Genomic DNA, 25838 nt, shown 5'->3' on the forward strand with positions numbered 1-25838 from the left:
ACAACGCTGCCTTCGTAAACTATCCCCCATACACAATATATCTACATCCTAACACACACACATAATCTTTCTTGCACATTAAAGACGATATGAAAACGTCACTTAACACCTAGTCGGAAAAGCAGTGGCGGGTTACATCGTATCACGGCCATGCAACATCCCATCAAACCTTGCCAAAAAGGAAAACTTGAACTTACACAATTGAAGTTAAATCGCTAACATCGATTGAGATGTGTAGGGCTGAGGACATATCCTAATGTAACTACTTTGAGATTTCCACCAGCTAAGTGCCTTGCTTTGAATTGTTCGTCTAGCCTACGAAGGTGATAATCAACATCTATATCCAGGGTTATTCCTCCTTTGGGTGCCGTCATCATTCAGCAGCGAAACGTACAAGATTCAAATCATCTTGGACGTCCCCTAGTTTTTGTTAAAGGACAACATCGGTTACGCGTGGGACTAGGAGGTTTAGTTCAAGAACCTGACGCAAGAAGTAAGTCGCCTTCTAAAAGGTTATCACTTTTTTTATTTTCTCACATATTTATTTTAATGATCTTCTATTCTATAATCATACATAAATACAGATATAGATTAAAGAAGAGTTACAGGATACTCATACTAATAGAAATTGTGATATTATTAAAATTTAAAAAGATGAAATATATTGAAATTGTTAATATACCCTTCATTGATATTTCTGTCGTTTACCTTGTGATCTTTATTCCGCACCATATATAAAATTAGCTGAAATATAAATATATATATCTTTATATCATCATATAGACAATTAAGAACAATTTCTTAAATGTTCATTTCATCTCTAGTTTTAAATAAAAACTAGTGATACCTTTGCATTATATGAAATGTGTATAAAATGCATCACTGGTTACATTTTTTTGTATTAGCTTTATAACGAAAAGTTATCATAGCTGGTCCTTAAATATCCATAATGGTATCTAGTATAAACTATGTGGTGGACGTACCATAGTTCCTTTAAATAGCTTTTTTCTGGCAATATTCTTTATTCTCCATCTTTTTCTTTCTTCACTCCCCGGATCCCTCCCCCCCCCCCCCCCCCTTTCTCTCTCTCTCTCTCTCTCTCTCTCTCCCTCCCTCTCTCTCTCTCTCTCTCTCTTTCTCTTTCTCCCTCTCTAAACTGTCAGAGAAGCTGTAAATCCGACACTATAAGAGAAAATAAACACCATCTTCGACCAACTTCGAAAGCACCATGATAAGACTTGGCCTTCTCTTAGTTTGTCTGTTCGTGTACCATCAAGATGTGATGGGGCAAAGTGGTAAGTGTTCGAATGAAAACCCCAACTTACCGTTACATTACACTACATTTGTATTTATGGTACATCTCGGTGTCGGATATTATTATTTGTATTATTATTATTATTATTATTATTTTCATTAATAGAAGGTTAGTAGTAGTAGTAGTATAGTAGTAGTAGTTGTTGTTGTTGTAGTAGTATTTGTTGTTGTAGTAGTAGTAGTAGTAGTAGTAGTAGTAGTAGTAGTAGTAGTAGTAGTAGTAGTAGTAGTAGTAGTAGTAGGGGTGGTGGTGGTGGTGGTGGTGGTGGTAGTAGTAGTAGTAGTAGTAGTAGTAGTAGTAGTAGTAGTAGTTGTAGTCGTCGTCGTCGTAGTATTCATCATTGTCATCATAATCATTAATAGTTTAAGTGCCTAGCAGCAAGGTTGAAGAGCTTTGTTGATGGTTACCATGGTGATCAGAGGGGGACTTCTTGTAGGTTTTTCCTTGTAAAGGGAGGGGTCTTCCGTGTGACAGGGGAGTGTCATCCTCTCCTTCATCTATCCCAAGTTCCCATCTGAACTTTGGTCTTTACTCCAAGCTTTGATATCAAAACGTCAGCGGAAATGTGATGGCATTTCTTGTGATGAGTGCCATAAAGCTGAAAGATGGCCAGCCAGATTTTGTTTGCTGATGATAGAACTAAGTAACATGATAGCATCTGTTGTCATCAAGTTGTCACCGTTCTTTAGATTGTGTTTTCCTTTTTTTTTCTGCTTCCTTTTCTTATATTTCACTCCATATATCTTTCATTGGGCTTCCTTAACAGCTTGCTTTTCTTTTCACTCTTGTCTGCCTCTTCAGTGATAATGGTTGTGTGCCTTTTTTTAATTTTTCGCATTCCATAATGATAATATTGTTCGTAACTTCTTCTTTTGTTTGCGGAATGATTCATAACATAACCTTGTTAATTTCATGAGGTTCTAGTATCATCAATCAATGAAAAAATTCCTGCTATATTATATAGGTGTAAGTTGGTCTAGCGGTACCTCCAATGTACGGTCAGCTCTCTGTCTTGGCCTACAAACTGACTCCGATAATATACTGGTTCGAAACCGAGTCTCGTCTTTCGGAAGGCGACGATAAAGGTCGTTCCTTTATGTAATAATTCGATCTGATTGAAATACGTGTGGGCATGAAGGTATGTCTAAGCTCTTGGTCTGTATAAACCTAATAAAACATACACGAAAAATTACATCGTGCATCTTTGTTGACAATTAGTGGCCAGAGTTTTCCAAAGTCCATTTAATTTGATATAGCTAGCATGTACGTGAGACACAAACCTATTTCTTTGTATTTGCATTAACTTTTTTTCATTAAATGTCTTGCTCAGATTGCTAGAAATTAAACATGATTTGAGTTTCCTAATTAGCGTATCATGGGACGTCATTTCATAAGGAACTCTTCTAATTTTAGCATTCATGTGGCAGTGTTCCAACAGCTTGAATACTTTTGGTGAAAAGAAGTATCAAGCGTGTTCAACTAACATGGGGAAATTCCGATATATGAAAGCTGTATTTCCAGAGAAATATCTTTTACAATGAAATGTAAACAGATGGTGAGGAAAATAGAGAATAGGATAGAAGAATAATGGCCTATATATACTGCATTAATTTTCTTGGACCGAGAAATACAAATAAATCGAACACAGAGTTTTGGGGAATGAGCTGATAATGGAATGTATTTGACATACAACGATATATATAATGTTCAACAAATTTAAATTTGAACGCTTTGATTGAACATACATGAATAGATTATTGTAAATATTCACATCAATATATGTGTTGTAAGTTTCATCGTAGTAGTAACATTCTACCGTCCCTTTATAAAAAAAAACACACCGACGAGTTGCACTTTCTTTAAAAGGTTAACCTAGTAATAACAAAAACAGTCTTGCAGTCCAAATAATAAACTTCTGGAGAGTTCTACTTTTCAAGAATTCCCTGGGTAGGAAGTGGGGTATGCCAAATTTCCCTTCAATGACAAGCCATAGAAAGAATCGAACCGCTCATGTGAATACCACTAGGGTAGTCATTGTAATTTAAGGGGCAAGGGGCAGTTTGCCCACTCACACAAATTACCGACAAGGGAATATATACCTGACTTGTCACTTAAGTGAGGGAGTTATTGCAAGGTAAATAATCTTCAAATAGGTTAGGAAGCCAAACTTTTAAAGAAAAAATGAGGAAATTGGGTTCACATATCGCCTAATAGGAATTGCCTAACAAACTAATATCTTGAACGGATTCATTGTGTTCAGGGTTTGAAATGAAGTTATCCTCAAAGTACCATTGATTAAAACGCATTATGAATACACCTGACTTGAAACTGTAATTCAAAATTAAATGTGTGATCCAATTCTTTGCCCAAATAACTATAGATTAATTGCACTTATTTCGCAAATATCGAAATCAAAGTCATAAAATTTACCACCTATACCACCTACGCCCCTCCCTCCCTGGTACACGCATTAGGTGATTTTCTTGCTAAAATACGGGATCAACAATGGCGCAGATGTCCCCCCCCCCCCCCCTCCCCCTAACAAGGTCCAGATGCGTCACTGTGTGTGACATATTCGCCAACTTATTCTTGAAGCCAAATTTAAGCAGAGCCACGCCTAATGGTGATGCGTGAAGAGTTGGCTGAAGGGAAGATGTTATTTGGAACATTTGACATGATGACGTCAAAGAAGGGAGCTGGGTGCGATGCAAAGGGCCATTTAATGATATAGAAGGGGGAGGTCCTAGGAAAGAACCCACAGGGAATGGGAAAGAAAGAAGTAGGCGGAGGAGAAGAAGAAGTAGAAGAAGAGAAGAAGAAGAAGAAGAAGAAGAAGAAGAAGAAGAAGAAGAAGAAGAAGAAGAAGAAGAAGATGAAGAAGAAGAAGAAGAAGAAGAAGAAGAAGAAGAAGAAGAAGAAGAAGAAGAAAGAAGAAGAAGAAGAAGAGAAGAAGAAGAAGAAGAAGAAGAAGAAGAAGAAGAAGAAGAAGAAGAAGAAGAAGAAGAAGAAAAGAAGAAGAAGAAGAAGAAGAAGAAGAAGAAGAAGAAGAAGAAGAAGAAGAAAAAGAAGAAGAAGAAGAAGAAGAAGATGAAGAGAAGAAGAAGAAGAAGAAGAAGAAGAAGAAGAAGAAGAAGAAAAAGAAGAAGAAGAAGAAGGAGGAGAGGAGGAGGAGGAGGAGGGAAGTAGAGGAGTCAAAAGAACAGCTACAACAAGAACATGAAAAACAAGGGGCAAGAAGAAGAATGAAGAGAAGAAACAGATAAGAAGAAGAAAAAGCATTGAAAGATTTTTTTTTTTAATCAAACACAATGAAAATGAAGAAGAGGGGTAAGTAAAACGCGCAGGAAAGGGGGGAAACTTAATAAAAAAAAGTCGGAAATTTAAGATTTCTCTTGAAATTTTCAGTTGTTAACTCCCATGACCGTGACATGGTTATGCCTAATTTCCGTGTCTGCTGGAGTGATCTTCCTCTTCTCAAGAGACATGTGACAAGAAAGCATTGAGGAGGACGGAATAGAGGATCAGGGCCAAAAATAAGGAGGAGGAGAAAGAAGTAGAATAAGAAAGAAAAAACGAATAAGGAAATTAAGAGGTAGAATACGAAGAGAAAAGAAGGAAAAAGAAGGAGAAGGAAGAGTGGAAGAATAAGAAAAATATAAGTAGGAAATAAGAAGAAGATGACGAAGAAGAAAGAGAATATATTTATGAAGAACAAGAATAAGAAAAACATTAATAAGGAAAAGGAGAAGAAGAGGATGGAGGGAGATATTTTTAAAAGGTGAGGAGAAGAAGAAGAGAAAAAGATCAAGAAGAGAATAAACAGAAAAGGGAAGCGGACCCTTTTGGAGCTTTAATTTGAAGAAAAAAAGAATGTAAATGTATGTATCATTTTATCTGAAAATCAAATTAGAAGCGTAATAAGATGATCGCTCTCGACCCGTCAAGAAATTAAGGTTTGTTTTCATCAGCCCGAGTTGGCCAAATAGCCCGCTATTTTGTGATCCGGGAAATTAGACCGAAGTTAGGATGACAATCCACTTCCCAATGACGTACACTCACCTTCAGACGGAAGTCTCTTAATCGACGGTTGCCAAGGATGACAATGACGACGACATCATGTCCGACATCGAGATTAGATCATGAAGACGACCACCATTGTTGTGTCATTTATCATCATGTTTTCCCAAAGAACATAGACGGTCTTTTGATTGGAACTTTACGGCCCGGGTGTTAATTCGTTTCCTGACATACGTTAGCCATTTATCGTAGATAACATTGTTAAATGGGATGTGACATTATTCATTGTTGCTTATGATCATTGTTTGATATATTTTTGAAAAGGCATGCGATTATTCAAAATGACCTTTCGGACGCCAAAGTTAATAATTATGATCAATATAAAATGTGCTTTATCATTTGTCATGATCGCGATGATGACATGGATGGTGACGATGTTTTTCTCTGTGATATTTAGCATTTTTATTGGGAATATGGATGTCAGCAGTAATAGCTGCATATTTAGTATGGCAAAGTTGCACAAAAATCTAAACTATTAGAAAGAGAGGGTGGTCAAAATAACATTATACCATTTAATTCAGGTTAATACAGGCGATTTTTTAATTTTTTTTGTTTTGTTATCAGGCACATTTATATTTTTATAAATTGCGAAAATAGCCACAGATAATTGTTGACAGCTGATCAAGCAAGCAATCCCTGCAAGGAAAAACCCAATAGTCATATCAAATTGATTGTTGTTGCTGTCATTTAAATATTATTGGTTTATGATATCCTTCATTTGTATCAACTCTAGTATTTTAAAACGATATTTCGTCTTTCTCCTTCTGTAATTTAATTAACCTACGTTATCAGATTGTCGCCGAATAAGACGACGCTGTCCGTACAGTACTCGACGTAGCCCGGTTTGTGATACCAACGGTCGAACATGGAATAGTCACTGCGCCCTCTTGCGAGCACAATGTAATGATCCCTACCTCTACGTACAGTTGGCATACTCAGGAAAATGTATAGACCAACAAATGAGACGGAGACAACCAATTTACCAAGGTAAAAAGATGGCGTTTTGTGTCCAGAGAAACAAAATTAGGGGCAGAAATTAAGTATTGAGAAGCCCTTGAAACTCAGATTATCTGCTTATCAGACGAAGATTCGTTAGCATTTAATCTGTAGACTCATCAAGAGAGTAAACGAATAGAGGAAGATGTTAATGTAGAAATATCTGGAAGGGAAAAAGAGGTATAGAGAATACAAAATAATAGGACATGAGTTAAAGCAACATAAGGAAAAGAAACGATAATGCATAAGGGAAACAATTTTACTGACGATTATACCAACTAGTTAAAAGTGATAATTTGAACGAACCTCAAAGCTCATGCAGTGCTATGTCAAAAATCACACGCCACTTTTTGGTGTAGAAATGTTACATATTAATAAGTTGGGATGGTGACCCATTTGATTTATCCCACTTAGGCCTACTATATAATATGACTGCATTGTTGTATTATTTACTTTACACATTTATTTACCATGTATTTTATGTGTTGATTTCTTATTCATGGATTGATAAATTCATTATGATGAATATTCAGGTGTAATATCCTTGAAAATGTGTGTTTTCTTACAACAGGTTCGGCTGCTTCTGCAACAAGTAGCAGTGAGGAGAGTGCCGAAATGATTGGTCCTACAGTACCCGCCATTGGACGAACTACAATAAAACCAGCAAATAGTAAGCAAGTTTGTTCTTTGCTCTCCCCTCCTCCTCCCCTCTCTCCTTTCTCTCCCTCCCTCCCTCCCTCCTCTCTCTCTCTCTCTCTCTCTCTCTCTCACTCACTCTCACTCTTTCTAATATTTTCTTACGTTGATTCATATTGCAATGGAAAATGGGTTGCTTGCTGTTAACTTATAAAATGACTTTAGCGTAATTACATTGGGTAATAAAAAGAGGGCTGGATAAAACTCCCCACAAGGGGATGTTTTCTTGCTCAGTTTTTGAATTCCGTAGTCTCCGTCTGGGAAGTACCTACAAATGTACCAGATATCTTGAAAATGTGTATTTGAAACAAAAATGACATGTTCCCACGTTTGAAACTTGAGCAGTAGTTAATTTAGGGCAGAAAACAAAAAAAAAGTTAAGAATTAGGGAGAAAGATAATTACTTGGGTAGCTTCAAATGCTCTTCAACCATAGATATTTTCCTGGCTTCAAACGGTGAGGAGAGGCGTTATCTTATGTTGGATACCCTACTGCTCTCCAAGTATCATGTGATCAAGATAATGCTCTCATTTTCCCCTCATAATTCAAACTCATCTTCCTCCATTTTTAGACCCTACCCTTGCACCTGACGGTGTCATGCCTTACCCATGTCCTCTGCAGTGTGCCCCGAGCACCAAACAGGTCTGCGGCAGCGACGGCTACACCTACGACTCCGTGTGTCATATGAGGATGGAAGCATGTCGTACACGAGATCGTTCCCTGATCGTCAACTACAGCGGGCCCTGTCAATGCCCAGATGTGTGTCCGATGGTGTACGAGCCTGTCTGTGCTGTGAGCAGGAGACTTGGGTTCCCGAGAGAAAGGACGTTCACGTCTGTATGTGAGATGCAAAAGGACGCTTGTAGACACAGTGATAGGTCAATGACGATGTCATATCAAGGGGAATGTTTAACTGCATTGCAAGGTACACATTCAAAAGTATTCATTCTGAATAAAACAATTAAAGAGAATTTTAAGTTCTGGGAAAGATGAAAAATAATTTGTGAAATTTTCATCTTTTTTTATATAAGTGTGGAAGAGTATCATAGAAAAAAGATCCCCTGGAAAGGATGGCTCTTCAAATGCCCTCTTTTCGAAATATGAGAATTGACAGCTAAAGGTTGTGGACTACAACTTTCAAGCCACAAGTTTGTGTAGTAAGATATACACATTTCTGTGACCTCTACCAAAAGTAGTCCAAGCTCTTATCATTCTGATGATTCCAAAACGTCACAGTATACACCGATACTTATCGGCTACATGATCAGCATTTCCCAATTGCTTCCACATTGCTTCGTTTACAATGCAATCGTGTGACCAAAACTCAACTTTATCATACTACAAGTCATGACACAAGTCAAACAGAAAACACAACGCAAGTCACAGTGGCGTAGCTACGGAGGACTAAGGGGACACGTACGCCTCCGCCCCCTACCCCATCGAATAGCGAAACAAAATAAACGAAAGAAAGCAAGAAAGGAAGAAGAAAGAAAGAAAAGGAAAGGGAGATGAAATGGAAACGTCAACAAAGACTAAAAAGAAGATGACCTCCCGACACCTTCCCCACAATTATTGATTGCCATCTTTTCTCAAAATGAATCCACTTGTAGTGATACCAGTGCCCCCCCCCCTCTCTCTCTCTCTCTCTCTCTCTCTCTCTTACCTTGCCATAATGCACAGTGCACCCTCGATGTCTGAAACCACGTGACATCTCTGACAAGTAATCACGCAAGTCATAACGCACCTCATTAATGTACCAGGGATACAACATTTCACTTGATTCTTTTCCCGGGGCATCATCTTCCGCCGGAAAACTCGTCAGCCCTTCTAAGCCCTGAAAGGGGAAACTAAAGATGTTTGTCAATCCCGATAGTGACCCCCCCCCCCCCCAGATCTGTTAATGTGTAGTATACACGGGATCATTGATGTGAATATGGTATTAATGCCATCGGGGATTTATCATGTTTTGTACATTCACTGATAATAGAATTACTATCAGCTCCGTTGGAATCTAAATTCTCTCAAATGTTCATAATTATCATCACAGACAAAATAAAAACGACACTTTCATGTAAGCGGTTTCACAAATGAGATGCCTGTTAGATCTGATGTTTTCTTATTTTTTATGAAATATAAGCGAATAATGTTTTCAAACTTGAGCTTTTACCCTTTACCCTTAATTATGTGAACGTTCTTTACAGGACAATGCAACTTTCCGTGTGACACGCTCTATGAGCCTGTGTGCAGTACCAAGAACGTGACATATCGAAGCCAATGTGAACTGAACCGTCATAAATGTATCATTCGTGATAATACGATTGATGTGGCTTACATGGGGGCATGTCCCCACGCCCCAATAAGTAAGTAATGTAATCTAAGTAAGATGGTGTTAATGTCATGTATAGTTTTGGTAAGCTCTAAAAAAATCTTGTCATCAGCCATCTTTGATTTTAGACCATGAATAGGCTATAGGAAGATAGTAGCAAAGCTAAACTGCTGATTTCTTTCCTCCTCAAGTGAAATAATGAACAAATGAGAGGTAGAAAAGCTGAATATGCCGGGAGCCACCAGGGTGGAAGGATCCTAGTGTAGAGGAATGTATAGCTCTTATCTAGCATTTCTTGCAGATATTTAGACTACAATTAATCGGATATGAAGGGTAGAGTACCAAATGATGTATCTTTTGATACAAGAAAAACGACATGACAGTGATGAGACAAAATTTAACACTTTTTTGTTTCAATTTCCTTTTTGCTACCAAAACTGTAAGGAGCTTTAAAAGGTTTGAGACGCAGTTTTAACATAAAACGTGTTTGCGATTCTATAAAATAGTGAAACAGGTATTGATTTATCGAAATGGAGATAGTTCCCCCCCCCCCCCCCCCCACTTCTAAATCATTGTTTATACTGTAGTTTCAACAAACCTGTATAGTACTGCGAATTATGCATACATTCAAATTTTATAAAAAAAATATTTAAAATAAATATGAATTATACTAAAGTGAGATCAAATAGTAAAGCTTACCCCCCCCCCCCCCCCACCCCCCCCCCCCCTTCCTCCCCATCTTAGAGATGGGTTGATCCATAGATGGCGTTGTATATTATACGTACTATCGCTGGATCCCTAAAATAAATTTAAAAATCCCTGAAGATAAAAAAACGAATTTAACGATCTTCGCAAAGAGGGGGTACTTTTAGACGTCTGTAAATTGCACAATGACCATCTCGAAGACGTTTTAAGATTTATGTCGAATCATGGACATTTTGATCGCTGTTAACGAGTCAATCATTATAAGAATGACGTTATAGAAATGCCTATTATTATTATTATTATTATTATTATTATTATTATATGTATCTTTTTAACAGTGATGCCCCAAGGGAGATTATTTGATTTTTTTTTTCTTCTTCATATAACTTTATACTGGAGAAGGAGACACAATATTCCATGAGATTGGTCGAAGATTAATATATATTTACAGATGACTTTCAATGAATGCTTTTATCAAGTCCTGTAATATGGAAATGGTTACTTTACAATTTTCTTATAATTATGAATGAATGCTTTATCGTATTTTCTTAGGATGTCCAAACCTGTGTAAACCATCTAAAGATCCTCACTGTGGTAGCGATGGAGTGACGTATCCTTCTCTGTGTGATTATGGGGTCGCAGCTTGTAAAGACCCCACCCTACGGCTCAGATACGCAGGACCTTGCGTCCCAGGGACTGTAGGTGAGTGATCAATCTTCTACACGACATTAACGGTGGTTGTGGTGGCTGTGATGGTAGCGTAGTGGTGGTTGTGCTGATGGTAGTGGTGGAGGTTGGTAATGGTTTCGGTGATGGTGGCGGTGGTGGTGGTGGTGGTGGTGGTGGCGGTGGTGGTGGTGGTGGTGGTGGTGGTGGTGGTGGTGATGTAACAGTTATTGAGGGAATGGGGAGACTAAAGATCTTCTCTGTATGGGAATGATTAAAATCCCCTACATGCTCAAGGCCCAGTGCACATAAAGCGTTACTTGAATTACGCCCTTCAATGATCCTCAAGCATATAAGTGCACAGACAGGTCCAATGGTGGTTGTGGTGGTGATGGCATTGGATTTGGGGTGTGGGATGGGAGCTGCATGTCTTGTAGCTCTGACAATCAGGGCCCTGCTTGCGTCTCAGATGTAGAGGATGAATAATTAAAGTTAGTCAGTATAAGTGCTATTCTTAGTGATCATTCATCTGTATTTAGGTTCATTTACACAATAATCATATAACAGATTTGTTTCGTCTTCATTTTCGATAGACCCTTGTTCTCGGATATGCGATAGTTTTGAAGACCCTGTCTGTGGGACAGACAGACAAACCTACTGGAATCCTTGTCTGCTCCAGCTAGCTTACTGCAATAATCCTTCTATCACGTTGGCTTACCGGGGAATGTGTCTAGGTTCTACCTCGAGCAACAGAGCCCGCAATACCGGAAATGTCAAACCATGTAAGTTGCAATGTATTTGAAATAACAAGTGAATAAAGCTCTAATGACGATGGAAATTGGAAAATGAATAACGCTGAGAAATAATATAGTATTAATGACTGCTTTGAGAGAAATAGTTGTTTTATTACGCTCAAGGGAAGGTTAGAATTGTGCTATTCCCCGAGGCTTGCCGAGGGAATAGCCCAATTGTAACCTTCCCGAGAGCGTATGAAAACAACTATTTCTCGAATATTAAAGCAGTCATTAATACTTTTATATGCCGAAAAAAAATAGACTAAAAAATAAAAAATAAAAAATAATTTTTTTTTTGTCGAAGGTGAGAGTCGAACTCTTGCGTACAATGAGTGATAAATCTTACACCAACGCCTTACACCACTCGGCCATCGCGCGCTGTTCACGAGCTTGGCAGTTTTGTACAATATATACATTAAAGTGGATTGAAACCGGCTTCGGCGTGATGAATGCTTCGCAAAAGCACCCTTCTTTTACTTTTGCAATGCATATTGGCACGAACTTAGATCAAGATCTATCGGCAGATGTTGTTTTTTTGTTTTTGGAAGTTTATTTTCGTCTTCATGTCAACAATGCAAGATAAAATTGTCGGTAAGATCGATCGAGATTCAATTGTATTGAAATTACCGACCAATCCTTCGCACACATACGGTATCCTCGATCGCTCAAACCATTTTTTAACATGTAAACCTATGGGGTAACCATGGAGGCTGACCTATTTTTTTAATAACCATGGTTATTAAAAATAGTAAATGTTTTATGCATGGTTACCGGGAATTTTACAGGAACAGTTGAAGTTTATGAATGCAATTCGACCAATCAGATGGCTGGATTTCTTAAGTGAGGTATATAATAGACTTTAATTCTTGTTCTCCCCTAAGAACAAAATAGTTTACACAGCTGATGAGTTGTGTTGTGTGCCATCTTTCCCATCCCACGTACACGATAATTGCCTTCCTTCCCCCCCCCCCCCCCCCCCCCCCCCCCCCCCCCCCCCCGTAAGGACTCCGGCCTGTCTGGATACGTCACTGGTATACGTATTCTCTTAGGGCTAGAAACGGAATTTAGAGGCTTATTATCCTTTATTCGAATCAAAGTCCTCCACCTCTAAACTTTCTCAGGGAGAGGAGATGCAGACAACAAAAGTAATCCAAATTGTATGTCTATGTCTTCATTTTAAAAAGGGTTTTGACGCTCCTAAAAACATCTCCGTTGAATTATGTGCACAGGATTACTGGGGTGCACACGAAGCAGATGAATTGGCTCGGTTGCAAATTATGCCCCATACCTCAGTGAAAGACAGTAGTATGACTATATCAGCAATATGATGACTTATATATGCGAATGAATATATACTTGTAATTCTCTTAAAACACTTATAATAGGGCTTTATTACTTGGAGAATACCTTGAGCATGTAACGCTATAATCCCCTTCTCATTAATTGTTTTTATTTTTGCTTCACAGCTAATGATCGAATAGGTAACTCAGCATAGATATCTCATAGATAATTGGACTGTAATTGATTTTTTTTTCAAATCATCATACTTCGAACTGACCTTAAAGTCAGACTTTCTTGTTGGTATAGTTATGATTTATCAGGGGACATTTTAATTCTCCCATTCCCTTTTCAAAACATTGATGTTGTTAACGATTGATCTTTGATTTTCTTTATCATAGACTACACCGCTTATGGAGCAAAGAATCCATTTATGGGATTCCCATAAAAATACTCGTCTTCATGTCATCCCGAAGGCCACTATCTCGAGAAGAGAATTCTACTGCTAATGGTTCTACGGCACAATCATGTTCCTGTGACAATATCCTCAGTCGAGGGCTAAAAGTAACAAAAGAAAAGGAAGAATAATAGTTTGAATAATTTGAACAAAGTCCGGTTGTATCATAGTATATGAAATTAAACCCCTCCTGCCTATGGTGATTTGTATATCTAATATGGTTATTATTATTTTTATTATTATAATTATCATCATCATCATTATTATTGCAGTATCTTTTTTGTTGATTCGGGCACCGGTATATTACGTAATCATTAAGTAATTATTATGGTGGGAATCATCAAAAATGAGAAAAATGTGAAGAATTATTATTTATTATTTTTTAACCGGGATTGTTAAAAGTTGCATGTTGTAGCCTATAGGATTATATATGGACTATAAATTGTAACGCGTGTCAATTAATCTAGATTCTCTTTTTCAACATGAATTTCACTTCGTCTATGATTGCTAATGATTACAATGCGTTTAAGATATTAATATAAACTTATTGTTGTGCCTCATTGTTTTGATCGTCCACCTTCTCTTTCACATGATGTTTAAGGAATGATTTCATTATTAATATAATTATCCATATTTTATAGTGCATTGGATTTTTTGAAGAAATAAAAATGAGATTGAATAATTGCGAATTTTAAATGCTGTGAAATGTTCATTTTCAATAAATATAAATAAAAAAGGTATTTCCGATTACTTGAATAGTTTGTTTTTCTTTAATGAAATCAGTATTACTCATTTCATTAAAATTTCACCATGTTTCAAAATGAATAGTAGTCTTGATGATCTTAACCTACATCGTAGTGAATGAGAGGTGACGTACACTGTTGGTCATAATGGTGGAATTTTTTTTTTTACCCCAATTTATGGGATGATTTTGACAATGATTTATTCCTACTAGATCTAGATAATAGTATACATTCGCAAATTATATTGAATAATAATTTGCCAGTGTTTTTTTTTCGTCACTGCTAAAGCATGTGTGTGCTACTATGCTTATCAACTAGGGGACCTACGTCCTTAAGTCATAACTGACAGTAATGAGGATTAATGCCTCACAAAAGGGCACTAATGAGGATTAATGCCACATAAAAGGGCACTAATAAAGCATATCGACACGGTTTTGATCCTGGGGGCTCACAGTAACGAGGCAATTGCTTATCCACTGAATCATGACTGTACACAGCGGGGGCTAGGGTACGTAGCCGCCCCCACAAATACAAAAAAACAAAGAAAATGCAAAAACCCATGTACTTTCCAGACTTCACTGTCAGACACTATCAGTGACTGACTGACTTCATTTTTTTTCCTTTGGTAATAACATACATAACATGAGCTGTAAAGGGTACATGAGCACGTGTCTACAGGCGCGGATCCAGGGGGCCGAGCGGGCCTTGGCCTCCCCTCCCCCCCCCCCCCCCGCCAAAAAAAAAAAAAAAGGAGAGAGAGAGAAGGAAAAGAAGGGAAAGGGAAAGAGGAGAGAAAGGGAAAAAAGAAGAGGAAGAAGAAAAGAAAAGAGGGAAGAAGGAGAACGGGGGGAGGACTTGCCTCCCAGGCTGTTGCCCCCCCCCCCCCCAATCAAAAAAAAAAGAAAAGAAAAGGAAGGAAAGGGAAAGAAAAAAGGAAAAGAAGAGATAAAGGGAATGAAAAAAGAGGAAGAAGAAAAGAAAAGAAGGGGGATATCAGTTGCAATTTTACCGCCAACAAGCTGTGGATCGGGGGGGGGGCAAAAGGCCCTTGCCCCCCCCCCCCCCCCCCCCCCGTCCCCGCTAAAAAAAAGAGAGAATGAATGAAAAGGAAAAGAGGAGAGCTAAAAGGGAACAAAAAAGAGGAAGGAGAAAAGAAAAGGGAGAAAAGGAGAGATCAGTTGCGGTTAATCCCGCCAACAATGTGTGGAGCGGGGTGGGGGTAAAAATGACCTTGCCCCCTCCCCCCCCCCCCCCCCCAGCAAACCTAAAAGAGAGAGAGAAGGAAGGGAAGGGAAAGGGAAAGAGGAGAGAAAGGGAAAGAAGAAAAAAGAGAATGAAGAAAGGTAAAGGATATCAGTTGCAATTTTGCCGCCAACAAGGTGTAGATCGGGGGGGGGGGGGGGGCTTTGTGGAAATAAAATTCAAACGTGGTTTATTTCAAATTCCATAACGGTGGTTTATTTCAAATTCCATAACGGTGGTTTACAAATAATGCTGAAATTACATAATTTTCCGAGATTTTTCCTCACTTTTAAGTAAATTATACTTTTTTAAGGGTTTGTTGGAAAATGACAAATTCCTAAATTTCCAGCCAGGCAAGAAAATGCTTCTTGAGATGCCTACATGTCAGGGCCAGCGGAACAGGTGGGATCGGGATCCTCGAGGCCCCCCCCCCCCCCCCCTCCCAACTTTTTTTGAAAAATATATTAAAGAGAAATAGAAAGAACGAGAGCAAGAAAGAAAAAATAATTAACTGCCAGTGTCACATTATAATGAGGTATAAAAATATGCTCATCTGACCATGATTAAATGCCTAAAACCCCCAGGGTTCTGCCCCCTGGATTCCACCTAGGGCCCTAAGGCGGGCCCTTAGATGCTCATCTGACGGTAATTTAATGCCTAAAACCCCTGATTTCTGGGGGCTCTGCCCCTGGACCCAACCAAGAGCCCTAAGGCAGGCCTCTTGATACTCATCTGACCGTAATTGAGTGCCTAAAACCCTTGAGCTTCCGGGGGCTCCGCCCCCTGAACCCCACGCCAATTAATGACCTGCCAGTGTCACAATTAGGTATCAAAATAATGGTCATCTGACCGTAATTAAATGCCTAAAACCCCTGAACTTCCGGGGCTCTGCCCCTGGACCCAACCAAGAGCCCTAAGGCGGGCCTCTTGATACTCATCTGACCGTAATTGAGTGCCTAAAACCCTTGAGCTTCCCGGGGGCTCCGCCCCCTGAACCCCACTCCAATTAGTGACCTGCCAGTGTCACGATTAGGTATCATTTAATAATGGTCATCTGACCGTAATTAAATGCCTAAAACCCCTGAACTTCCGGGGCTTTGCCCCCTGGACCCCACCTAGGGCCCTAAGGCGGACCCCTGAATGCTAATCTGACCGTAATTTATTGCCTTAAACCCCTGAGCTTCCGGGGGCGGACAAGGTATCAACATAATTTTCATCTGACCGCAGGCGCGTAGCCAGGGGGGGTGAGGTGGTCCTCCCCCCCCCCCCCCAAAAAAAAGAGAGGAGTGAAAAGGAAGAGGACGTAGGTAGAAAAGGGAGTAGACAAAGACATTTTTTGAAATTCAGATAGAATTAAGAGTCGAGAACGGTACAACGAATCGTCTTCTTTCTCTAATAATTTAATAAAACGTCAAAGCTTCCGCGCTTCGCGCAGGAAGGTGGGGTGGAACTTAATTCAGACAAGGATTAAGAGTCGGGAACTGTACAACGAATCGTCTTCTTTCTCTAATGATTTAATGAAACGTAAAAGCTTCCGCGCTTCGCGTGGGAGGGGAGAAACATAATTCAGACGAGGATTATTTTTGGGAACGGTACAACGAATCGCCTTCTTTCTTTAATAATTTATTGAAATGACGAAGCTTCCGCGCTTCGCGGAGGAGGTAGGGGGAAAACTCGCCCCTCCCTGCACCCCCCCCCCCCCCCCCATTACGTCACTGCTGGTCACCATTACGTACCAATATTTGGCTCGTATAATTTCAAATTTGGGCCTCCCCCCTAATAAATCCTGGATCCGCGCCTGCGTGTCTACATCAATAACCCACTTCTTGAAATGGCCAAACTTAAACTGATTGAATCTTTGGACAGCACAAAACGTACACCATTCGGTACAAGGGCCTGAAACCCTTTGGTAAGGCATTAATCCTCATTACCAGGTTCCTCGGAGAGGACCTAAAGTCGTCGGTCTTCTGGTTGCTTACTAACAAGCATTTATTGCTTCTCTTAGCTGTCAGGTAAAATAACCACCACTATCACTTTAGAATTTAACCTTTTTCTTTGTTTGGCCTGCAAATGGGACATAGTACCTTATTTAGAGGAAACCTAAACCCAAAGAATAAGTGTAGGTATTCTGAAAAATGAGATGTTTTCCTGCCCTTTGATGTACAATACGAAAATGTACAAGATATATATAAATGAAGATATTCCTGGCATGATATGGGCGCAGCAATTTTCTTGCAAATGTGACGTACCTGTTGAAGTTGTACATGTATCATGCACCAAGCTTTAGTTGGAAAGAATTTTTAAATCAATAACGAAACCTTTCCTTTTCAATAAAAAAAAATAATAACTGAGGTGATAGAATTTATATTAGGTGAAAAATAAATAATAGGGGCACAATTGTATCAAAATTCATTTATAAATCCTACATTATAGCAGTTGACAAATCTGTTTCATTTATGAGAAACCTTCACCCCAGAAGAGCACTAACTTATTTATGCAATTTGCGTTCTGGCAAATAAAGTACAAAGGATAATAGCAGGTGAATGAAATGCTTCATCACCACGCACGTCTGGGAAAGAAGCATCCATAAATTTGAATACATTTACTTGATAAACGACTTCGCATAATACGTCACATTATCAAGAAAATGGCTATGCCCATGTCGTGCTGAGAAACTGTACTTTATTTTTTCTTTATACCTCTCTCATACACTTTGGTGGGGAATCTTGTAGATTTATGGGCAATAATATAATAAATCTCTCAGAATAAGTAAAGTTATTACTTGGGGTTCGGTTTCGTTTAACAGAACAGGGGCGAATCTGACTGTTTTTTCTTCATATGTCTTTTACTTTGAGCATTAAAACAATCAAGACCGATGAAATTGAATTTAATTCACTCAGTTCAGGGGAGAAAATGTTTTAAACCACGCTGTTTCACATCATCACAAGAATGAGTGTTTCTCTGGCTTGTATGATGTGAAAAAACAATTGTTGCATCAGGTGCCGAATATTTAATAAGAGATGATGTACATCATACATGCATGGAAGGAGTTTGTTCGGGACTTTGTTTTAAAGACCTTGATGCACGACTACATTATGCATGACCTTTGAGCCTTGGACTCTGATACATTCCCGATATATAAACCATGTGAGCAAGATAACAGATCGTTTACTGTGTACACGAAATGTACGCCCACTTATTTGTTATGACAATTCAAAACAATACGAATTTTGATGATTCCATCAATATATATATATATTTCTAGACAGAAGACCCAATGATTATGATAATTGTATACAACAATAGGCCATCCATTCAAGCGATCAATGTGTAGCCTACTCCATGTACAAATATTAAGTTCAATCCGTAATAGAGTCGATGTCTATGAAAGCATTGGCTAGATGCCATTGGACTGGAGTAATATATGACCATGGACTTACTAGTTGGTCCATGATATGACTATCAAACATCACCTGACATTCAGCTCATACAGAGCTGTGTATTGGTCGTCTGTTAATGAAACCTGTCAAAATGGCTGCCAAAATTCTTCGAAATGCGACTTCCATGATCTTACGGAGGACATCTCTTGCGAGGTAATTATCTCTGCATGACGGTTGTTTTCATTTCATTTTTATAAATCGTGACATGTAGGAGAACCAATACAGCAAATCGCATGGTACTATATAGAGAGGTAAACATACCTTGATATACATGTATAACAGCGGCTAGATACCTAGCCATACCCATCTGCTTAGCAGTATACATGTAGATTTTGAAGGCGTTTTAGGGTTTGCATTTTGACAAGTTTATATCAGTAATTTATTCAGAATTCAGAAAAGAAAAAAAAACACCTTTCGCGTCACACGTACCAGTCTACAACGCATTCACGAGGTGACAGAACCATGAATAATTAATAGTGACACTGTAGCAACTGGTGTAAGGCTGTGGAACTACAACATATCGTGACAAAAGAGGATTTTCTATTGACAGTAGCAAGGATTCTTCATCATATATGCAACTACAGTATTTTGATCTATCTATTTTCTGTTGATTTTATAATCAGATTTTAGATATGTTTTTTCTTCCTATGTATTCATCATATGCCAATATTCTTCCATAGTTTCCGCGGACAGACTAGTGTTGCAGCTTGTCAGAACCAAACAGCAGGTTTGCTGTCACGATGGCAATCAACTGTCTCCAATCCAGATACTGAGACCAAGAGGTGAGATCCTCTTCATTTAATCTCTTTACCCACCCGATAAAGGGGGAATAGGGAGGAGGAAGGGAGGAGGAGGAGGAGGAGGAGGGTGGAATGAATGTACTAGAAATTCTACTTAAATGTAAACGCTGAATTTAAGCTCGGTCTGAATTCGAGTTTAATAAGGGAGGTATAGACCGAGATCTTGCCCTGCTTTAATCGTTTCTTTTGCTGAAGGTGACTGAAGTCCTTGCGTCAGGTTTAACTGAACTTAGAATATGGGTCTTTGTCTTATAGGGCGCCCATGGATCAGGCAACTAGAGAAAAAGCAAACTATGAAGCACGGGTGGAGCTTGCTGTGGCGTACAGGTCTGTTGATCATTATGGATTGGGAGAGGGTATCTGCAATCATCTCACCATGAGGGCACCAGGGAGCAATAGTGAAGATGACGTCATGCTAGTAGTGCCTTATGGGCTACCATGGAAACAGGTGAGTCCATGTTCCTATGAACAATTCATTTTAATACATTAATATAGTCTATTTGTTTGAGGCATTTATGAACACTACTGGATCCCTGTTTATGCAGTGGTCACAACTCACCGCCCTTTTTTTGCAGGTACGTGTCCACAGCCGCAGTCGGGTCGCAGGCCGATTCCTGCGATTCGTACGTCCTTCTTACGACTCGTCGAGGGTGCCAAGTAGCGCTGCGCCGTTTGTAAACTGACCAATATCCGACAACTTGGTCATTCAAATTCAATATTGTATTTTGTTAGTTAGATCCATTGTCAATCTGGTATCAGTCTGTAGAAAATCGTAGAAAATCTAAAGGGGGCTCTTGGGGGTATATCTTATCCACCCTAATACGACCGATGCGCCACCCCCAACCCCCCCCCCCCCCCGGTCCCCACTCAGTGTTATTTAGGGTACGTGTATGCCTGTTCCCTCCCTTTGAAAGCACCCCCTATCTCAGGGCTGCCAACATTTCTGAACCCCCTTTCGCGGGCTTTTCCTGCCTTGGAGACCCCCTAAATCCGGAACACTGCTCAATGTAACCGCCTAGCTATATTCAAATTCAAATTCAAACTTTATTGATTTCAATCCAAACAGATAGGATCATTCTCAATTGGATAACAAATATCTATGATATCTATGATTTCCAAGATATTTTATAACCCCCTTTTTAAATTTCTCAGGAGTACAAAGAGAGAGACAGAGAGAGAAAGAGAGAAAACACACCCCTTTTAAAAAAATCTCCGGGTGAAAAGTCAAATACACCCCCTTTTTTTTTTAATGTTCGGGGCTTCGGGCCGGACTTTGTCGCACGAAAAGTACCCCTTTACCGGAGTTTTTGGAAACACGAATGCGGTACCTTCGACCCCGGAGTGGGGGCCGCACATCCCCCCCCCCCCCCCCTCCCCATAATATCGCTGCCTCTCAATACAATGAATCTGTAAATGAGCTCATGAAGGATGGGGGAGCGAGAGGTGGCGCTCTTCTAGTTGATATATATTGAGTGGTTGATTGCCATTTAATCCGTTTGAGGTCATGTCTCCTTGATTTATTACCCGGATCTACTGTCAATCAATTACCCACACGCGACTTTGATCTGTTGCTATTACGTAACACGAAACCAGATTAGTTTTTGACCTCAATCTGAGGACAATACTTGACCTTATGTCGGGACAGTAGTCTAAGAATAGAGGCCATAGTTGGTAAATCTCCTTGTATTAGAAGACTGGGAACTAAAACTTTTTGACGGATATACACTGTTGATTTTATGGAGGTGCTCAACCAGCCCAGTGTCCCTTTTACTAAGAATTATATCATGCATGACTAGAGTGCACGAAGATAAACGTCATTGTCTTTTCATGCCCCTTTCCCACATGTTAGGTCCCAAGTGCACATTCAACTTCAAGTGTCATGAAACTCTTAGAGAGGTGCTTGTCGGAATCGTTTTAATAGACCCGATAAGCACCTTTAAATGTAATAGGTCCTGTATTTTTCAAATCGTATGGCCTGTGCTCGATCTGCAATACCGGCACATATTTTCTTTATGTACTCAAGATAATTATGCATGCTTGTGTTTTAAAAGGACCTCTTGGAAGAACAGCGACATCTAATAGCTCTGAGTAGAGCAATCCAGTATTATTATTTTTGAATAATTATTGTTTGTTTGTGTCTATATGTGTATTATGCTTTTATGCGGAAAATAAATCCAACTAACCGATTGTAAATAATGCTAATGATAAGGGCAAGAACTCGATAATGAAAACAGATAGGCCCTTTCTTCCTTCCTATTACTTCTTTTCAGATACTAGTCAAGAATGTTTATATTCTGTCTAACTACTTCTGTCTAGCCTTTGGAGGAAAGTGCATGCTTGGTCTGCATTATAAATAATAATCTCGAACGTTTGAGGTTGATCTTATCGCAGTGTTTTCTATCCACTCTTTAGGTAACGGCATCCTCTCTGATTGGAATCGATTTTAAGACAGGTGAAAAGGTAGAAGGGGATGGTGTGGCTCTGGAGAGCGCCGTCTGCATCCATTGTCCTGTTCATATTGCTCGATATGAGAAATATGGAACCATTGCTGTGATGCACACACACCAGCCTTACGTTACAGCTTTGGGTAAGACGGTATTAAGTATTATCAAAGTCTGAAAGTTGTGGCATTAAGCGTGCCTTTTCTCAGACTCTTGTACATGCAGTTCCAATCAGTGTCATTCCTCTGTCAAAGCATGTACCCCTCAGCCGCCCCTCCCCTCGGTTGGTCTTATTCCTTGCAGTCAACTCATGTACAAGACGGTATAGCTTTGGAGGCTTGATAAGTCAGTATATGGGTCACCATCATCTTTCTTTACCTCCTCCTCACTATCATGCCACCGGGATTTAATTGTTGACAACCTAAGTTTTCTAACACTTGAACCTAGATTTCTCGGGGGTGTCTGTGACAATCAACAGTAAAAATGGGGAGGGGCGAGGGGGGGGGGCTATATACATCTAAATAAAGTTACTTGATTTAGAAGGTCATCGACCCGCTCGTGATTCCCCTATTATTCCTTCATTTTCTTCTCTTTTCTTATATTTCTCTTTCTTTCTTTTTTCTGCCCCTGGATCTGCCGCTGTAAAATTTCAAACTTGTGCTAATTTTCTCAATTCAACATTCTTACGTTTTTATCCAGCTTGCCTCGATGAACCAGCCCCCTTTGACGAAACAATGTACCAGAACAGCATGCGTTTCTCTGGTCGGATCGCCTATGATTTCGACTATGAAGTGCTAGCTTATGAGATGGATGAAGGAAAGAGACTAGCTGGAGCATTAGGAGATCGAGATATCTTGATCATGGGACAGCATGGCCTCATGACGGTTGGACAGAGAGTATGTGATGCCTTTGATGCGCTCTACTACATGGAACGAGCTGCCCAGATTCAGGTTGGTACATTCACAAAGTGGGTGTGGTTTAAGAAGCTGACACCTTTTGCCTGAATATGAAATTTCAGATTTCAACACACAATTACTAGCTCATCATAACTCAAAGATGATTATATCGCTATATGCAGGGGCGTACGCAGGATTTTTTCAAGGGGGGGGGGGGGGTTTTAAAATCTGGCCCAAAATATTTTGCTCCCGAAATTTTTTTTTTGGGGGGGGGGGGGTAAGCGGACACTTTTTTTTTTTTTTTGGTAGTCCAAAAAAAAAATCGCAAGGACTCAGCCAACCGAAAAGTCGCTCAGTGGGAGGGGGGGTGGGGGGGGGGGGGGGGTGGGGGGGGGTTAGAGGACACTTTTTTTTTTTTTGGTATCGAAATTTGAAAATTTGCCATTTTGCTCCGTTGGGGGGGGGGGGTAAGTTCATCTTTTTGAGGTCGGCCATGGGAATTTTTTTTTTTTTTTTTTTTTTATTAAAAAAAAAAAAAAAAAATCCAAAAGGGGGGGGGGTTAGGGAAATTTAGGGGGGGTTTACACACAAAAAATTATCAAAGGGGGGGTTAACCCCCCCCCCCCCCTGTGTACGCGCCTGGCTATATGAGACATGTAATGTCTTCATCCTAATCTCTGGTTGATCAACGATTCCTTTCAGGGGCACGTATCTGTAAATATTGATAGGCAAAAAATTGTTTTATTCAATTTTGTCCGGGGCAAAAAACCATTTCCCCGTTCCATCCACCGTAAACATTGACTTCATCGCCATAGGTACACGTTACGTGTCTTGAATCGGCCCTACAATTCAGTAGTCGGGTAGGGGGATGGATTTTTCAAGATGATTGTGAAAGTAAATGATGATGAAATCTGTTGTATATGTCCTTGAAGTAGGCCTGCACAATACGATGCAGTACTCATTTGGGGCTTTGGAAACAGTGTCGATGTCTATAATAGCCCCCTCTTCGCCTCTTCTACGCACAATGGGTTATCAACATGATCTTATAATACTACAGACTAAAAGTATCATGACATTGCATCGTTTCATTAGTTCTTTGCTTTTAATTATATTTTCGCATCTCTACTGAAATGTACGAACGTGACAATGGCATGTTACGTAAACCGAACATGATTTCTACAGGCATTTCACTAGGTTACTGAATTTATCCTCAAGTAAACTTCTAGAAAGACTTTGCGGTCGCATTAAAACATCAATTATATTACATACCGTTTGAAGCAATCAAACAAGATCATTACATATAAATGTTTTTAGGCATAAAACTAAATTTACTAATTCATACCCAGGAAAGAAATGGGGACCTGGTATGATGACGAAAGCCTTTGTGATAGTAATTGCCATATGCCCTCACGATAGATTACTACCCAGGGAGTGGAGATGAATAGGATGACAGGGGTAATGTAATGCGCTTATCATAGAGACGGTATATCGTATTAAGCACTATATAACTCTAGAATTAGTTATTAATATTATTATTAACGTCCATTATAGTAAGTTTTTTTTTTTTTTTACATGGAAGAGACACTACCTTATGATATCATCATTTATCAATACATTTTAAATTTATATTTTGCAGGTGCTGGTACGATCCATGGGAGGGAAGAGCCGATCATCACCACCTCATATCGTCAAACAAATTGCATCCCACGACTGTTACCCGTATAACGCCATCAGTCACTTCCAAAGCATGTACAAACTATTGGCAGACGAGAAACCTAACTTTAGAGACTGAGTTCATTTAATTAACGGCATATTCCTCGACTTGATAAAAGATTAATATTGATCATTCTACAATCACGTGATTGATCTTTCTCTGAGTTGTTTTGTGATGCATAATATCTGCTTCAAACGCTGAGAAAAATGAATGATAATTATGCCTGGTCAAATTGTTGGTTTTGATTTTGTGGGGACGCTGCCCAGGCTGTCTGATACATTACTCTGTTAAAAGATCAACAAATTGTTTTCCGCAAAGACTTCCGAAAATTCTGAACATTGCAACGACGTATTACGTATTGCAAACATAATTTCTATGAAATATACACATTATGGTATTGGAATTGCCCTTGAGTTGATTTTAGAAGTAGTTTGGATCGTTTGTATAGTTTGACGTTACAGGCCATCAGTAATCAATTGGTGATTTGCACAAGCGAAACCAAAATAATGCCGGTAGTTTTGTAAGGTGATTCCGTGTATATTGTATAATTGTGGTCTACTAACTATATACTAATAATTAATGGAGATTAACTTTTATGTTTATTGTGTACTGATACTAAAAAGTAACATCATTCAAAAACAATGAAGTGTTGTTTTTCATTTTTCCTTCATCTATAAAGGATGAATTAATCTCAGTAATCATAGATTAATGTGACTTTTTATAGCACTAAAATCACATCGTATTAAATGATCATCCGTATGGTTAAGGCTTGATACAGTATCATGAAACCTTGCATGTTTTCTCACAAGGAAAAGTTCGTTAAGGGGGTCGCAAATCTCATAGCTGACAATGATCAGTATTTTATATCTCGGCCTATTCACAATCATAACGCTGAACATTGGCGTTGTGAATAGGTCCAGGAGTAGGGAGGGGTTCTGGCATCACGGGGGCAACAATATTACCAGGTGCATGCAATGCGAATTTACAAGACCATCAAAGGGGGTGGTGGAAGGGATTCCATTGTCGTATTTCCACATTCCTTCCCTCTTTTCTATCATTTTACCTCTTTTTCGGTTGTTCTTCGTTACCATATCGGGCACATCCCCCGTGCCCCTTAGCTACGCCACTGAACTGAGCTGAACTTGATGTTCACGGGATGTTCAGATTGCACCCTTCAATGTGTTTATAAATGAAACAAAACCCAATTTAATGTGAATGAACTGGTCACAAGAAGTTCAGAAACTCCAATTCG

General features: G+C 39.3%; 3 protein-coding genes across 3 annotated transcripts; all 3 read left to right on the forward strand.

Annotated features, from left to right (window-relative positions):
• The first annotated feature begins 151 nt into the window (after positions 1-151).
• On the forward strand, positions 152-9345 carry LOC115918104 (agrin-like). The gene is made up of 6 exons (XM_030972649.1): positions 152-493; positions 1164-1295; positions 6185-6379; positions 6960-7058; positions 7656-8023; positions 9286-9345. The coding sequence occupies exons 2-6, from the start codon at positions 1229-1231 to the stop codon at positions 9343-9345; spliced, it is 789 nt and encodes a 262-aa protein (XP_030828509.1). The 5' UTR covers positions 152-493; positions 1164-1228.
• On the forward strand, positions 9290-14050 carry LOC100889949 (four-domain proteases inhibitor). The gene is made up of 4 exons (XM_031000182.1): positions 9290-9444; positions 10668-10817; positions 11375-11563; positions 13255-14050. Exons 1-4 carry the CDS (start codon positions 9417-9419, stop codon positions 13299-13301), a joined length of 414 nt encoding a protein of 137 aa, XP_030856042.1. The 5' UTR covers positions 9290-9416; the 3' UTR covers positions 13302-14050.
• Positions 14051-18608: 4558 nt separating this feature from the next.
• Positions 18609-25838, forward strand: LOC763576 (putative aldolase class 2 protein PA3430). Its single transcript, XM_001199598.4, has 6 exons — positions 18609-18888; positions 19416-19517; positions 19791-19983; positions 21948-22122; positions 22676-22926; positions 24509-25838. Exons 1-6 carry the CDS (start codon positions 18812-18814, stop codon positions 24662-24664), a joined length of 954 nt encoding a protein of 317 aa, XP_001199598.3. The 5' UTR covers positions 18609-18811; the 3' UTR covers positions 24665-25838.

This window comes from Strongylocentrotus purpuratus, unplaced genomic scaffold (genome assembly GCF_000002235.5).
Source record: "Strongylocentrotus purpuratus isolate Spur 01 unplaced genomic scaffold, Spur_5.0 spur5_scaffold_6, whole genome shotgun sequence".
Lineage (NCBI taxonomy): Eukaryota > Metazoa > Echinodermata > Echinoidea > Camarodonta > Strongylocentrotidae > Strongylocentrotus > Strongylocentrotus purpuratus.